Source organism: Mycteria americana, chromosome 10, assembly GCF_035582795.1.
Source record: "Mycteria americana isolate JAX WOST 10 ecotype Jacksonville Zoo and Gardens chromosome 10, USCA_MyAme_1.0, whole genome shotgun sequence".
Taxonomy (NCBI): domain Eukaryota; kingdom Metazoa; phylum Chordata; class Aves; order Ciconiiformes; family Ciconiidae; genus Mycteria; species Mycteria americana.
This window is the reverse complement of record NC_134374.1, coordinates 3492755-3510394: the sequence shown is the minus strand read 5'-3', so window position 1 is coordinate 3510394 and position 17640 is coordinate 3492755. Positions and strand designations below refer to the sequence as shown.

Here is a 17640-nt window from a genome sequence, read left to right as displayed (position 1 = left end):
GATTCATTTAGTTATATCTTCCAGCCCTTGGACACTTGTCTTCCCTTTGACACTGCAAGTCTGTCTAGCCTTTTCCTAGCTCTGTTTCTCTTGACCAACCACATATGGCCAACTTATCCTTCACGGGCCCCACCTGCTTCTTCAGCAGTGCTGACTTATGGGGAGCCTTCCTACCAGGACTTAAAACCTGCAATATTTGCTCTCAGGGCTGCAAAAATGGAGCCTTTCCTTTTTGTGAGATAAAGAGCCACAGAAGATGCTACAGACTTTGTCATTTCAAACCAGAATTGTTTCTAAAGCATGCATTCATTTCAGAAAGCCTAACTCGATTTTAATATGTTTTCAATGTCTTCATTCTGTGCCTAAAGCAATTTGTTATGTAGAGTACACATTATTAATCTACTTAAATGATAGGTAACATTGCTAGCAGTTTAAACACTCAATGCCCATATTTAACCATGTTTCATTTTGACAGGACAAGATGAAATAACAGAAATGATTAATCTGAGACCAGAGGAATATTCTACTACCTATATTTCAAAATAGGACTAGATTTTTTTGTTTAATACTTTGGCAGTAAGATGGGTAAGTGGAGTATAGGAGCTTCACATGGCTTTTCTGCTTGACCACACTGCATACTGTGCCGGTAGTTGTTGTTACCGGTCATTTTGGAATTGGCAGCAGTACTCCAGGACACGCACACCACAGGCTCTGAAGTTCCTAATCATGTTTTTTATATATGTTTTTATAAATCTGTGCAGCCCACGAGGTCCTTAAGGGAGCATACCTGGTACAGCTAGAGCCAAACACTATAACAGTGTAGAAGTGTTTAAAATTTTCCATCTAGTTCAGCACTTGGGGCCTTTTTTGTTCATGGGAGCATACAGAAGGTCAAAGTTGATCTGACATCCCAGATTCCTTGGGTCTGTTTTCTCTTGAACTTTCAATCAAAGATAAGGGAGTTACTCTTTATTTACAATGATGAAAAGGGACGGGAAGTCAGGTCCCACGGGTCTGCAAATCTGGAGTAGGAATCTTAGTTTTATGATACTCTTCACTCAACTACAAGACCCTATCAACTCATTTTCCCACATGTTTTGCCTCTTTCACTTCCAGTTATTTCTGGAACTACGAAACTTAGAGGTATTTGAAAAAGTAGTATATGAAGTGACCAAAACACAGAGGGTGCACCTGGTCTTCTGCAGAAGTTGCAAAACTTACTATCTTTTCCTCCAAGACAATGACTTTGCTTGAATTACTTTCTCGTTTGAACTGGCTTTTAAAAAATTATTTTGTATATTCTCATAAAGTATCATTATTTTTATCATAACAGAGTACTGAATCAGAGTGAGGATGCTGAGCATGTAACATATTGTAGTACAGAGTGGATCATTTCTGAGGTGGCTGTCAATGAGGAAGAGAAAATAAAAGTGGTTGTTTTGGTGCAAAAGAGATGCTGAAGAGCTAGAAAAACAGATAAGAATTAACACTTTTTCATTTAGTCATTCATTTCTCATGAGAGTACTTTCATTCTCTTCAGGAGCAGTAATACGTGTCCAAACTCTTGTGATGTCAGCTCACTTTACAGTAATTTTAGTAGCAATGGTAAATATGGCAATGATAGCAGAATTATATAATACTACTGAAATCAGCAATAATTCAATTTGGCAGTACAAAAATATATGTTAAAATATTATGGTTAAGGAGATAAGAAAACAGAATTGAATAGTGAGTTTGAAATAGGTGCACTGCAATCTCTTTCTCTTTTCCTGAATACCTTTTGTAATCTTTTTTTATTGTTACAGTGTAGACAGGCTGCAATAGACCCACATAATGATCAGATTTTACATTTCAAAGTTCTTTGCTAAATAATTTCTTTAATACTGCTACGAAAATAAAACCTTTATTTGATAAATGTGCCTGCAGTCTGGAATCAGACCTTGCTTGTCTGTCCTGACAAAGGTCTAATCTTTTGCTGCCTTACATCTTGAAGAGGCATTTATCCCTGTAAAAGGCAGGTGCAAAACACCACCTTTCGAATACAGGAAACACTGCACACCCACATGCATTTGTCAGATCAGACAGTCAACCTTTTCTCCTCGTCACCTCCCCAACAGCAAGAAGCCTGCTTTGCGTTGATCTGGCAGCACAAAGCAGATTCGTAGTATATATCTACATCACAAGTGAACTCCTCTCATACCTAACCTGTGCCATGCCAGCAGTGCAATGGTGGCCCACAAAACCAGCCCCATAAGCTAAGTACTTGAGCACTGACTCATGCCAACTTCCTACTCAAGTAGCCTAAAGTTAGCTCTGAGTTTTCTACGGTGTGTACCTTCAAGTTAATATAGACAGCTTTGGGATAATGCTCCTGAGGTGCCTTTCTCATGGGTGGCACCATAATGTTGTCACTGTAAAGGTGAACAGCCAAAAACTTGAATAATCCTGTTCTGCTGCGTTCAGGTGTAACTCACAGCGGCCAAGGTGAGCCTCCGTGTTAAGGGTCTGCTCTAGACTGGGAAGACCTAAGGCTGCATTCTCCAACTCCCAAAGAGCCTTTTGCACCTCAAGCCTACACCAGGCTGTCCTCAAATTACTGCAACTATTGATCTCACCGTGCCTGTGTGTATATGGCTGCACAGTGCACAAAATGCTGGGAAAAGGCTTGTTGCTGAATGCTTGTGGTAGTACTGAGACGAGAATTGAGCTGATCATCTACCAAACCAGGAATGAGCTGTTCTTGAAGAACTACTTGGCATTTCCATTTTCTGGAGTGAGACTACATCTAGAGTCATCATAGCAAAAGACTAGTTGCTGCTTTTATGTATACCTAAAGTAATGCAGAGGTAACTCCTTTTTATTTAATAACAGCAGCAGCAATGTAAGTGGAGCTGCTGCCAATTTATACCAGTGTAGGAGGAAGAAGAATTCAATGAACTCAAATGAGATCAGAGGTCAGTGGAATTACCCCTTGATTTATTTTGATGTGAGAACAGAAACTGGTTCTGCTGCCATCAAGAAAATGCTGATAAAAAAACCTGAAAATGCAATGGCTTGGAAATTGTTAAGAAATTAATTGTTTTTATCCATCCAAATCTTCATGTACATAAGCAAAGTCTAAAGGAAAAAAAACCCCTACAGTTGTAACACATTGCCTTTTTCAAAGCAGGCTATTAACCGTTCCTTACATGCTTCCAAAGGCTGCTCGCCAGACGAGGGACAAAGGCCGCAGATACACATTTACACGTGGGTTAACTTTTCAATCCATTTTTTCATTTCAATAGAAATAATAAATCACCTTATCCTGGAGAAAGAAGCAGCTTGACAGAAAACATACGGTGCTGGGCTATTTTTATAGCACACCTAAGACATATAGGGATTCATTTATTTACTCAGCTATTTAAAAGTGGCTACTCTTACTCATTCTCTGGACAGCTAAATGCCAGGTTGCTAAGTTACTGTTACTTGACATCATCTCCTCCCCAACGTGTTCCCACATTTGACAGGTTCACATGATTTACTAGGCCAGTCAGCTCGTTATTCACTTGTCCAATGACGTCTGGATAATCATTTTAAATTCACATCATGTCCTCCCCAGCAAGCCCCCAGATTCCACATGAAAATATTTAAACTGCCTGTCAGCTACTAAGTGCATTTGTAACCACACTGGACAGCGTACCTGTATTTTTCAAATTAAAATTATTATAATTAAGTTTAGCATAGTTCTTCAATGTTGGTTTGTATTTTAGAAGAGAAAACAATTACTGAGGGGCAAATAATGAGCTATATCTGTTACAGTCTAATTTTGCTCTGTGAACAGCTCACCTCAGCTATGGATGATACATACTAAATCTGTTAGTGCTTTCAATTGGCATGAGGAAGGTAATACTACACATAATTTGCCCAGTCAAGGGCATTTTCACCTGCTGATCAATTTACATATTCTCCAATGTCATTAGACATGAGCTAGTCATCAGAAGAATAGAAGACCATACAAATTATAGACATTGCTCATTTAACTCCAGTCATTTTTATACTAATTACAATCTGAATGATATTTAGGATTTGTTTTGCTTCCAGACTAGAAAGCTTTCAATTAATATCACAGCTGGCCACATAACATCAGAAGTCCATCTAGGTACTTGATGCGTTACTACAGTGAATATGCACCTACAAGAATTCTTTTGTTCCTCTAAGCAGGGACAGATTTTTAGCCAGAAGTGCCTGCCCAGATGGTTAGCAACACAGACACGAAAGCTTTATGTGTACAGACCAGAGCCTCACTTCTGCGGGATTACATCTAATCGATTGCCTAAACACCTAGCCCGAAGTGTCAGTTTACACTACAAGTCCTCAAGAAACTTTAGTTAAATAAAATTTCCTTTCTTTCCCGTGTAATTTTGTATGTTTATCACCTCTTTACCCAGAGGTAAACCAATGCTAGGGGAGGTCCTTTCTGTGCTCTCTATAGGCAGAAAAGGGATCACTGCTAGTTTGCACTCAGTGTCAGATCCACACACATCCCTATGCCTGGACCAGCACAACGGTTCACGTAACGTGCCATGACAGCAAGGCACACTGATGTAAAGCACTGGTACAAGTGGCACAAGTAACAACTCCAGAATACTGGTTTAAAATGTCAGTTCTCCTATCCCATCTGCACTTTGTATCACAACATTTCAATGAACTCATTTTTCAATGGCTGCACATAGCAAGTGACAGCTTAATTTAAATCCATATTAAGAAAATGTGAACTACACACAGACACACGCACTGTTGATTGCCTGTCTTCCATGTTATCCACACTTTCAAAGCCATTAAGTTGGTTTAAAAAAATGAGCCACATTTTGGAACAGAAAAAAGTGTAGCAACCACCGGTGTATTTGCCTTCAATTTGGTATTAGCAACCTGTATTAAATGCAAATCTCCTGTACTACCTTTACAGCTTGGCCTTAGTTGTACAAGAGAGATTATTATTATTATTATTATTATTATTAACCTTCTCAGCCATCCTGGTTAGAAAAGCAAAATCAACAGGAGACTGGTCTGCCATTAACCTTTGGTTGTAGTATCAGGAACAGTCCTTAAAGCATTTACACAAGATGACATAAGTGGCTAAGTGTTTCAGGAAATCTGAAGGACTGTGAAATTTTGTCTCTGAAGACTCAGGGGTCTGAATGGACTCAAGACCTTTCCCCTCACTTGGTTGGAAATTTTTGACCATAAACTCAATTAAACCTTTTTTTCTAGAAAAAAAAAAGACGACAGAGATTAGGAATTGCAAACCTCTACAATTACAAAAACCATTAATCAAGTTCAGCTTGAAAAAAGAGCTCTGTAAAATCAGAGGTCACGGATCTTAGCTTGGGTCCCTCTTCCTTGTAAAGCCTAGCAAAAAAACCTACAAGAGTTACTGTGTCTTTCTGAGGGGTGAAACTGAATTAAGTCACTTAATTCCCCGACTTAAAAAAAAAAAAAAAAGAAAAGAGCAAACTTCAAGGCATGAAATGCTCTCAAGGGAGACTGGCAGGGCCAGGGCAAGGCAGGCGGCAGCACCCTTCCTCCGGCCCTTTGGGGCGCACAGCTCAGCAGCAGACATGGTCCAGAGCAGAAATTGCCAGTCGTTGCCAATAGTTTGATCGGTCAAAATGCATGTTATTACAGCCCCATCTGTCTACCTTCGGGACTTGACTGCCTTGTAATCCTTCTTGTTTACCTCTGCAACATCCCTGACAGGACAGAAATGTTAATAGCCTATTTTTTTACCTGGGGAAGCTGCCATCAGGGAGCTGAGGCCCACACTCCCAAAGGCTCTTCAGAGCCTACGCAAGTGGCCCCAAAATGCCAGAAAGTATCTGTCAGGGCTGGGAACTTAATCCAGGTTCTCAAAGCACAAATCACTGCTGAAACCAAGGGTCATCCTTTCATCTGGAGCAGACAGCCTGAATCTCCTGACACAGGGCTTCCACAGGGAGCCCGAAGACTGGATTTTGACCACTGCTGGGCATCACATTCTCTTACTTATTTTTTCTCTGTTGCCTATCAAGTAGAATATGATACTCTGCATGCAGCCAAAACACATTTCCCGCTAGCTTATTCTGCATTATAAATTTGAGAAGAACAAAGTCATTGATAAAACTCAGGTACTTCTACCTCCACGTGTGCTTCAGCACCCTACGAAGTTGAAAGCCTAAAACACTGCCACTGAAGGCAACCGATTGGGACTGGGGTTTGCTCAGCCTTTGATGGGCAGCCCCAGAAGCGGTTCTGTGATCTGCTGCTTTCATACACTCAGGGCCTTGCTGGCAGCCTGCAGCCTGCTTGCAGACAGGTTACAAGAAGGCTGCAGACAGCCTGTCAGCGCCCAGAGCTGCCTAACGCCACGCCGATGGCATACTAAGCCACCCTCACCGTGTAACAGCACGCAAACCTACCTAGCTGCACATGTGGCAAGGGAGCGCGCACCCCAGACGAACCATGGCCGAGGTCCCGCGCTCACCTGCGGCGTGCCAAGCCCATACCTGCTCCCCGGCAAAGGCGGTTTCATATGCTCAAGATGGCTTCTGGCTATGCCTGCGGCTATGGCTGACAGGTTTGCTCCATGGCTGGATGGCAAGGCTGGGCACGGGGGTCCCCTTAGACAGCTGCACCTGGCAGTCAAGAAAGATCTGCCGGTTCGTATCCCTTTTTCGGGTGCCCATTACATGCCCTTGTTAGACAGATCCCCAGAGGCATGGAAACCTGCCAAATCCCTGCTCTGTCCACCCCAAGAGTCCCCCCAAGTTTAACAGCCTACTGGTGGCAGGAGGTGCTGTCTGCAGCTGCAGGGACTCTGCAGTTCATCCCCATCCTCTGAAGACAAGAGAAAGTCCTGCACCAGTCTCAGCAGGTTTCAGAAGGAAGCTCGGGACATTCTGCCTCTGTTTGTTGACTCAAATTACAGTCATGGGGTAGGAAATAGGATCACCTCCTCTTGATTAGAAAAAAGACATTTCTGCTTCCTGTGATTTATATGCACTGTTCCCACATTAAAACTGTCACCTGGATGATTGATCCCTGAAATTCGCTACATCACATTTCCTTTTGATGCTGTTTACTGAAAACAACTGCTTTCCCCAGCTAACAAGTCATTCATTCCAACTATAGTGATGAACCTAATTGAAATATATAAACAGAGGAAGAAGACATTTAAAACATACCAAGTATTTCGCACAGCCTTTCAACATTTTCTTTGCTTTTGCTCCCTTAGCATTCTATAGGTAATAAACCCCTGCTCACTTTGAAGGTTGAAACTAAATTTTATTTATTTCCTTGCATTCATTGCTGCTGGGTGCACCTGCAGATGCATACTCCTCCATTACTGCAGGTCTGCATGTGCATGCTCGCCTGCTGGTTCAACATACTTCTGCAGCAACACTGGTAACCCCTAAGGACATCAATAGCATCCCAAGATAACGCCTGTACACAAAACAGGAGCAAATTTCCCAAACTATTTAACTCTGGATTGCAATGAATACTGAGCAGGCTATTTTATTTTATAAGCAAGAATAAGTCCATATCTTTGCAAGCAAGTTGGGACGATTGTTACACATGATTTCAGGTCTGGGTTAGTTTGCACCAGTTGCTCCTAGTGATAAAGACATGGCCAGCACAAATTCCCACTGAAATTTTATCCCCTTTACACCGAAAACGAGCAAGTTGGCTGGCAGTCCCAGGGAGGTATCTCTGACAGATGGGAAACTACACCCATGAGGATAAAAAACTAAATCCCAGATAAGGACTGGTGGGTTGCAAACCTGCCCCAGACAAATCTCACTGACAACAGGGGACCCCAAAGTTGGGGTGTCTGAGGAAAAGCCCGTCTTACACTTGAAGTAAGGCAGATTTACACATATACAACTTGCTGTGCACACTCCCCTTTTGCTTGTTATATGGTCTTGTTGCAATTAAGCCATGCTCAGTTTGGAGTGGTTGTTTTAATTTTCTGTATTCAACCACTGAGCAGAGCTCCCAGAAAAAAAATGTGTGTAGGTCTTTAACAAAACCACACAAAACGATGAGCAACTGTAGTTTGGGGAAGAAGGAGGAAGACTGTAGGTCAGTCTGTGAGTGGGAGAATTAAGGCAACTCCACCTCAGGGTAAGAGAGAAATGTGTCCTGGAGAGACTCACAGAGACTGAGAGCTTAAAAAAGAACAGGAATGTGCGTAAATCCTGACTGAGACAACCTGGCAGATTACGTGGACTGACCTTACTCACTAAGGAGCACCCTGGGCCTACCACTTGGCTGTGTTTCTTTAATACAGACCCACTAATATGTTAATATTTAATGACAGTGTTAAAGACAGCCATATAACCCTTCTCCATGAAAGATGAAATAACATCACTACAGTTATACAAAAGATACAAAAGCAAAGGGTATTACTCACCCGTAATATTTCTTCCACACAGCTGGAGTCATTGGGAAGGGTAACCTAGGTTTAAAGAAAAAAAGAAATATTTAGTCAGGTGCTAGATGCAAAGTTCAGTGACTACAACCACACAGGTGAACAGCTAACAAGCAACTGCCTCTGTTTGAAGACTGCTGTTATCCACGCTTGCTGCCTACCAAATTTTCCAGTTGAGATCAACATAAATCATCAGCAGGACCCATTTTGTCAAAAGTTGTTTTTTTCTTCCATGCTGCTTTGTGCTACTAATGACACTTTTGAAGCAATAAAGTACTCTGATTTCCTCACAGTTGAGAACTGGCACTAGAATTGCTTGAAACTTCTGTAATTGAAGAAGATCCCACTGTTACTCCTATCGGCAGCCTTCAGAGAGAAGGCAAGGTTTGGTTTAACTTGCTGCACGCTGCAGTGAAGGACAGAGGTGATAACAGTTAGGAGAAAGCTGTTATCATCAACTATCTTATCCTACAGCTTAATAGGCTAACAGCCAAGGCAGCTCTTAAACATATACTGTAGTAAAATACTGGTTGGACTATAAGGGTGGCTGCTGATTTTGTTGTCCCTCACTTCATCAGCCTGTTGCAGGTTAAGTATCCTCTGAAGACTGAAAAGCACACAGGAATCCACCTTGAGATGCTTGACAGATCTTCCTTCTCTTAGAAAGATGCGATATATCTATGCACACAACCATACCCACACACACACAGAGTAGTGCCCTTAATGTCTTCCAATTGAAAATACTCGTTTAAATGGTACTTACAGCATTTGCCACAATCCCTCATTCCAAGGACCTAAAAGAGCACAAAACCTCTAAATACTGCGAACTTACCTAAACAACAGGCAGACATGACCCATACGTACAACCATTTTGTAGCACTTGCAGGTAGTTATGATGGGTTCTTATCATGGGGGTACAGCAGAAGAGGAAGACACAATATTCAGGAAGGTACCAAAAAATAGGTAAGTGCTTCGTACCATAAATATTCAGTGAGACACTTCTGCCCGATGCTTCTACCTTATTGCCCTTGGTAACTAGTTTGGTAAAAGACACTCATGACTAAACTCAATCCCTGTCATCCTAATCTGCTATAGAGCTTGACCAAAAGCACCAGCCATGGCTTTCCTCCTATATTTCAGCCAGCACTAAGCTTCAAGAATAAATCCACACAGCTACGAAAGTCAAAGACCAGAAAGACCCATTAGATCACCAAGTTCACGCTCTGCTAATGTTAGCATGTTTTCCCCATATCTTCTAGTACTGTGGCTAGTCTGACCCAAAAGCTGTAGGGAAATGGGTCTCCCTTCCCTTCCCTTAATAAAATATGGAGCAGTGTTGTAAACTATTTGCCCCTTTTTTGTGGTAATTGTTAAAATTTTGCTTTCAGTGTCACCTCAGCCTTTCTGTAGAGCTCTTCCCGCTACTCTAAGTAATTCATTACTTCCCTTCACACTTACAGCACGCACAAACATGCAGAATTATACTCCACTTTTCTCAAATGCTGTATGTTCAACTTTTACCTTCTTTCCTGACAAACAAGATTTTCCACCCCTTTGGCTTATTTCATCACTGTTCTCTGAATTTCCAACAGTTCATCAATATCTTGGTAAAGAAGTACTCAAGTGAATATGGCTACACTGCAGGGATATTAGTGATTTTTATCTACTTCAGCAACTATGGATTATAATTTTTCATAATATCACTTAAAAACATTCAACCAACCAAAAAAAGAGCCTTACCTTTTGTCCCCAGTTTCTACTCAGCTCAAATTCTACCTAACAAACCTAGGCTGAGAACTTCCAGTGGATGGTCAGCATTAACTGCAGCAGGCTGCAGTTCGCCCTCATACCGCATGACTTGATATTCCAGCACTTCATTGGCCTTCCTTCATCCCCCTACTTTTCACTTAAATCACTTTTTTCCCTCTCAATACCTGTAAATTCTTTGCTAATCTGTGTTTTCCATACCTCATACCAACTCTCCATTCAGCAAGGAATATAGTTAACTTTAACCAAAAGATTAGCAAGCATGGGTATTACTGCAAAGTGCAGTGGAACAGTGGGAGTACCTATGTCTCTAATACACCCTGATTTTTTTCATTGAAAATTTAGTACGTCGGAATATGAGAAAACAAAACAAATACTCCCCCAATAAGCTTGCAGTGTACACACCAACCACAAAATCTCTCACAGCAGTAACAGGAACAGCCCAAAATCCAGTCGAATGAGTCAGACTGGGAAGACTGAGAGCAGCAGAGATATGGAAGTCCTCTCTTTATTTAACACCCCTCCCTACCATTACACATGCCATTTTCAATGGTTAACCAAGGTACCATGTGTATTCCTTTGTTTAGAAATGTCTTAATTGTAATAATTGTGATAATTGACTATTAACACAGCGCAGAGCATGTTCCTACTTGTTTCACAGTCCTCTCCCAATTCACAGCCCTGTTTAAGTTTATGTTACTTCACAACTAATGATGATAATAACAATAAACATACCATTTTACTTTAATAAAGCCCACTATATATTATGCAATCACAACCAGCTTCTGCTGGCAGCACTTGCTAATAACTTTAAATGCTCATGCATCAATTTAATTGTGTTAATGGCAAAGAAGATTTTAATGGCTTGACAGAACTTTTGTTCCCTTTGGCATTGCTTTGTTTTGAATCACTGGTATTAAAATAATGCAAGATGTCAAAGTGCTGTGATTGTCATATAGGGAGATCCAAGTAGGAGCTAGCACAAAGAGGAAAACATTTAGATTGATGCAAACATTAAAAGAATAATTATTGCAACATGGCTATCAGAGAGAAGATCAATGTAAGAGTCTTTCAGTACATTACTATTAATGAATTTCTAAAGAAATGAGACCATTTTTCTAAATTCATGCTACAGTTGCACGTTCTAAGAGCCTTGAAAGGCACAGATCTATTAGAAACTTAGTCTATCCTGGGAAAAAAAAGAAAAAAGAGCCTCTCAACCATTCAAAGTGTGAATTAAAAATTGCAAGTTTAATTGTCCACAAACACTTGCAGCATTCAGCTAACAAGTGCAAGCAGGCCCAAATGGCACACCATGGCATCCAAGCGTAGATTCATCAGGACAGAATGAAACAGAGCAGATACAATATTCATCACCTTCTCAAGTACTAGTGCTATAACAAATTGTTACTAGAATTGCCATTAATAAAATGCCACATTCCTCCTGTAGTTTAGTCAAGATTGGACATCCACCCCATACTACTACTTTTCTAATCTAATAAAAATCAAGTAGTTTAGGACCCATTATGTGATTCTCCACCCCCTCTCCTCTTCAGCTTTCATCAGTAATCAGATTGTAAAAAGGAGAGCAAAGCTTGCATTTGTGCATGCTTTTGGTGCTTTTCTTCCTTTGTGAGCAGCACGGTCTAACTCAGCCGAAAGGACAGATTCCAGGAATTTGGCTTCCGTAAGACCGAGTAGTTGCATTTCACATCATGAGCTCTTCTCTTGGCTGGCAGTGCATTCATGAACCCCATACTGAAGAACAGTGAATATTACATAAGCTGCAGCAGACATCCTGAGGTAATAAAACTTCCATCAAAACAAAAAGATTTCACAACAGCTCCATGCTACACTGAACTCATCTTCCAATTTCATTTTAATCTGGCAAAACTCTTTTGCATCAAAATGCTTCATGTTTACTTTTAAATATTGCTTGCTAAAAAAAAAGAAAGAAGAAAAAAGGAAAAGTCAGATGGTCAAAATATTCCACCTAATACAAGCCAGTATTGTAAGGCTCTCTTCACATTTTGGTTTCACAAGAGAGAGAACAGAACTTAAATGATGTGGAACCAAAGGTTTAATGTATGGCTTGGATGGCTCAGTGCTAAACTTTAAAGGGAGGGAAGGAGGGCAGAAATCTAAGAGTAAGGGAATAGTAGCCTTTAATGTTATGCAGATCAAATGACATTGGGTGAATGGTTACAATATCTGATGAGTCATGTTGATCTAACCTTCCATTTAGTCATTCAACAGTTCCTTGACCACTCTTACCTCCTGGACAATTTATAACCTGCATGAGATCAGATTTTGTTTTTGCGGTGCAGAAAAATCATATAAAGTCTCTTTTCCCTGTAATTTACATCCTACAGCAGGCATTTCTCAGAAATGTTAGCAACAAAATCTTCCAGCATGCTTGTCAGAATAGTTCTGAAAATTCAGATGTAGTGTCAGAAAGCTGAAATACACAATGAATAATGTCTTTGCCAGAACTGACCGACTACATTTTCATCTGGATAAACTGTTTGTGAACAATCCCTCAGGCTTTACTGATGCACAATTGGCATTCAACAAGTAATCTCTTCTTCCTATCTTTGTTTTATTGGAAAGATAAATGTAGCATGTTAAATAAATGTAGGAACCCACTCTCATTTCTTGCATATGAGCACCTATGTACTTATACATCAAGAGCTCAGCTTTCATTGTCATCTCCTTTATCAAGGAACCCATTTTGACTCTGGGGAGACGAAGCTCACACTACTGTTTACTCCTTCGAACACAAATTGATTTTTCACTTGCTAGCATGAAAAGATCCTGTGCATGAGCCCTGATTGATCATTTCCAGTGTGCGCTACACAGTGATAAGAGGAAAACACTTAGAAAACCAGAAGCAGCAAAACCAGGACTGTTAGCAGAAGCCTCGTCCTATGAATGCCTTCAGCTCCTGCCAGGCTTCCCCTTAACAGAGGGTGCTTCTTTTTTTGATTAATACAAGTGGGAAATGGATCGGGCAGTACTAAGAATAGCAGGGTTTCCAGATACAAGACGTTGGACTAGATGACTTTTGAACGTCCTTCCAACTTATATGAACCTATGATTCAATTTTTGCAATGTGCTCACTACAAATCTAAGAAGATACAATACTTCACCTGCACGTGAACGGAGTATACAGCCATGCCTTTCCAACACCGGCTTTCCTTTGATTGCCATCAGCATTCCATGCATGCTCAGGCTTAATTTCCCCTCTTCAGTCATTCCCTACATGTCTTCTGGACTTGCCCCTTTTCAGACAGCAGCTTGCCCCTCAGCTGCCATCTGACTACACATTTCTCCTCCTGAGGAAGACTGTTTCACATTTACTTGAGGTAAACTTCACACCACTGCTCAGAGCCCACTGTTCTAACCTCCCTGGGTTGTTTCACAGTTCATGCTTTTTTCTATTTCCTATCTCGCTAATATTTTGTCCCAAAAGGGTCATTCATGTTAAAGACACCTGAAGTAGATGTCAAACTAATCTCACTAGCTGGGAGGATCTTGGCTCTTCCTTACTAACTTTAGTGCAAATGGGTAAGAATGGGAGCAGCAAAAGAGCAAGGAATGACTATTGCAACCTGAGTGGTATTTTTTTCCTGTTGTATTTGATATTCATGAGGTTATCACCAACATATATTAGAACTGTATGTTTGGGCTCTGGAGGAAACTGAATTAAGTCAAACATGGTGGTATTCAAAAAAACCCAAATAAAATTGCTCCCTTGGTATTCAAATACATACATGTGTTTTTCACAGGGTTATTAATTCTCAAGGGAGCCATTTGTGGGTCCCAAATAATGAATATCCACTGTTTTCTTTTAGTACCTCCACCATCCTGGAACCAAAATACCATGAGAAGACTACATTTCCCATTATTTTAACCCCAAAAATATCTCCTGAGGCTTATTAAAAGGTCTGTGAAAATATATACTTTATATATATATAAAAAATTAAGAGAGAAAGAAAGACTATTGCCTAAAACAAAATACAGAGAGCTGCTCCTTTGTTCCCCTTAATACAAATACTGCAGAAGCAGTTGTGTCAAATATGCGTTTACTGGATGTAAGCGAGCGGCTGTGTGGTGTTTAGTTGCCAGCTGGGGTTAAACCACAACACTGGAGAACCTGAAAACAGGAAAAAGTTTTAAGCAGACCGAGTTAATTCATTTGTTAAGCTAAGACAGCCTGGCCTGCAGTCAGTGCTGCTCTTCCAGTGGTGGATGGTGAAGCTTATGCCTTTTCCCTCGAGTAAAGCACATTAGCTAGGAAAAACAACTTACTAGTGTGGTCCAAAACGTGACTGAATCAGACTCCCGCTGACTTTAGTGAACTTCCCAAAAGGTCTCTAGTTCAGAAGCCAAAACTGCCCACAATGGGTACCTTTAGTTTCACACAAAAGCCAATGACTCTAATATGCTCCCCTCCAGTCACCTAAGAGCTAGACAAAACCGTGCAGTTACACCAGGCTGGGGCACTTGGGCGCTAGCCCACAAGTCAGAAGGAATTACAGTTTGATTTCCCTACAATGAACTCAGCTTACAGCGACCTCCCAGTCAGAGCAACCTCAACTACAAGGACAACATTTTTTCACTGGCATTTAGTTCTGCTACAGCAACTTTTAAACCAGACTGACCTGGATGTGACAATTATATTTTTCTTGTTCTTCCCAGTGCATGCTGTATTTAGCCTATTTTTTCTTTCTCATTTCTTTGATGTTTTCTTTTACAATACCATTTCAATGTTGATCAGCATGAAATAGTCTCCATGAAAGCACAATATGCTGATGTTCAATTTAAACTCAATGGTTCTCCATTATTTTCATGCAGCAAATTGCCAAACTCTATTAGGGAGAGAAGCCTGATAAAGTGATCTCTCACTTCAAGGTCTCCTGGGAGTTTTTTAATGTAGGTAAGGCTGCACATTTTACTTATGGAATATTCTGAATGTAGTATTTTAGAAGCTCGCCATGATGATAATACCAGAGTAACTGGTAATGTCTGTATTCAGCCAGGCCCCAACAAAAGTGGCATTTGCATTACTTGATTTGTGACCAAAACACTGGCTTGCATAAAGGCTGTTACAATCATTTAATACTGACAAAAAGCAAGGAAATTTGGAACGTCACATTTTCTTTTTTTCTTTCTTCCTTTATTCCTTCCTTTCTCTCTCTCTGTCCCTTCTCCTCCAATGACTGCAAGTACTTATTTAGTTATATAAAATGAGTCCATTTTCTTATGTGCCTTGGTATTTTCACCTTATTCTGGAAGAGGTTACCTTATACATTTCCATTAAATTGATGATAAAAGGCACCCTGACCTAAAATGCCACCGTGCACTTGTCCACTTGAAACATCAAAGCCTGACTAGCAGACTATGCAACCCTCTGGTGCGGTGAGATATATGGTGCGGCAGAAATAAAGTCTGTTTCTTGTCTTACTTTTACCAGTGTGAATGAAATCTAATTCCTCCGAAGACGATGAAGCAGTATAAATATAAAAGCAGAGTGAAGGGAGTTCAGCTTCCAAGACTATTCGCCCTCAGTTAGGGGGATGTAAATTAGACGCATATTTATTCACAGTGTAACACTTTGAGTAGAACCTCTTGGAAATCATTCAAAATCCCTTTACTATACAGACATAGCTGTCTAAATTTAATACAACTTGGAATTGGATCTCCTTTAAATCTATTTTACATTAGTGGAATTTGGTGTCTGTTCCCAGTACGCACCAGCACGGGAGCAGCATCAGGCAGGAGTTGTGTAACTTCCTGCTAAAATAGTAGCAAAGTCGCCAGGTCAGAGCGTGGCCTTGGTGACACGACTAAAACTCCGCTGATGTCAGTGAAGTTGCATCAGTGTAACCTGAAGCATTATTTGACCTCATGAATTCAGACTGTAACATTTCTTTTGAGGTTTTAAAGAGGAACCTTGTAAAGCACCTATTTACATCTGACAATACCTTTACTGTAGCTACAAGAATACAGTGGGTGACTGTGCCGCTTAGCTGTTCCACTTCTTTTTTTAAAGCAGGTATGAACGTCCTCACTGAAAAACGTACTCCTGGGTTTTATTTGTGCAGTAGTTTGCACAGCTTCAAGGCCAATGCTGGGACCCAAATTAATTGCTCAGAGCTTGTTTGCAAATCAGTCGTTTTCATACGTCCCTCCACCACAGTCACAACTTGCAGATCACGTCCTCAGACTGTCTTCAAAATAGAGGGCCAGAATTCAAAGGGCAAGGACATGGTCTTTCCCAGGGGAAACAAAACAAATGTATTTTGAAATATCCTAGGGCTTAAATACCAACACTACCTGTTAGCATAACTAGTCCACACAAATACATTTTTTACATAAACTTCAATCAAATAAATGAAATTCCTATATGAAATAAAAGCCATTTTTCTTTTATTAATAATAACAAAATAGCACAATTAATGATTAATTCTTTAATTAGAAAAAGTCTTTATTGGGATCAGATCTAAATTCAGACTACATTAAGAGCCAGATCTTATGCTCATTAAATAGTAAAACACATGATTATCCCAACTGCCACTGAATGTCACAGTTATCATACAAAAGGGGAGCTAAAAGAAGACTTTTTTTGGACAGTACAGAACTTAGAACAAAGAAAATCTGATTTTGAATGGGATCTTTATGGCCTCCCTTTTAGTTACATTTCTAATTAAAATGCTTTGATCTATTAATGCCAAGGGACGCTGCTAAATGTATTCAATGCAGAAGTCACATACTTTTCCTGAGCTCCCAAAATCTCTTAGATCTGTGTGCACTTATGCTGCATGCAGTTAAACCGCTCACTAAAATGAAAAGATATCTAAGAATAACTCACTTCCATTAGATTTATAAATCACATTAATTAATTCTACATCTCCAGTGGTGTAGAGACCAAACTCTAATGTGAGATCTAATTAAAGAAAAGGGGAAAAAAAAATGGAATTGAAACACAGAAGTAACTGTTTAGCCTCAAATTAATGAGGCGCTATGCTAAGCAAGAATGTCCATAAATCCCTAATGAGGATTTTAAACACATTAAAACTTCCTAATACAAAGTGTTTGCCTTCCTTTTATCCAATAACAAATAAGCCAATAATTTTCTGCCTCTAAATGACACTATTAACTGTCATGGCATGTTTTATTTGACAAACCCTCCATTCAAATACAGTAAAACCAATTAATTTGCCTGCTGTGAAATGTGTTTCTTGATAGCTTTTATGTGATTTTTCTTCTCAAAGAAATGTAAATAGGAGGTCAATGTAGGTGCCTGATTTTGCTTAAAATATGCCGCAATAACTATAGATTTTCTAGTCAGTTTGCATTTCAAATGAATTGAAAGATAACCTCCATTTTCAGGTCATCAATCACATAATGGTCTCCTGATAAGT

The 17640-nt window shown here is 40.1% G+C and overlaps 1 protein-coding gene across 3 annotated transcripts in view; it reads right to left on the bottom strand.

Moving 5' to 3' along the window:
* The window catches only part of AFF2 (ALF transcription elongation factor 2), a 345448-nt gene that overhangs the window by 146995 nt on the left and 180813 nt on the right, over positions 1 to 17640 (bottom strand). For all 3 annotated transcript variants that reach the window (XM_075513358.1, XM_075513356.1, XM_075513357.1), the window contains exon 4: positions 8429 to 8473. In XM_075513358.1, coding sequence (XP_075369473.1) covers positions 8429 to 8473 — 45 coding nt within the window. The remainder of the gene's footprint in view (positions 1 to 8428; positions 8474 to 17640) is intronic.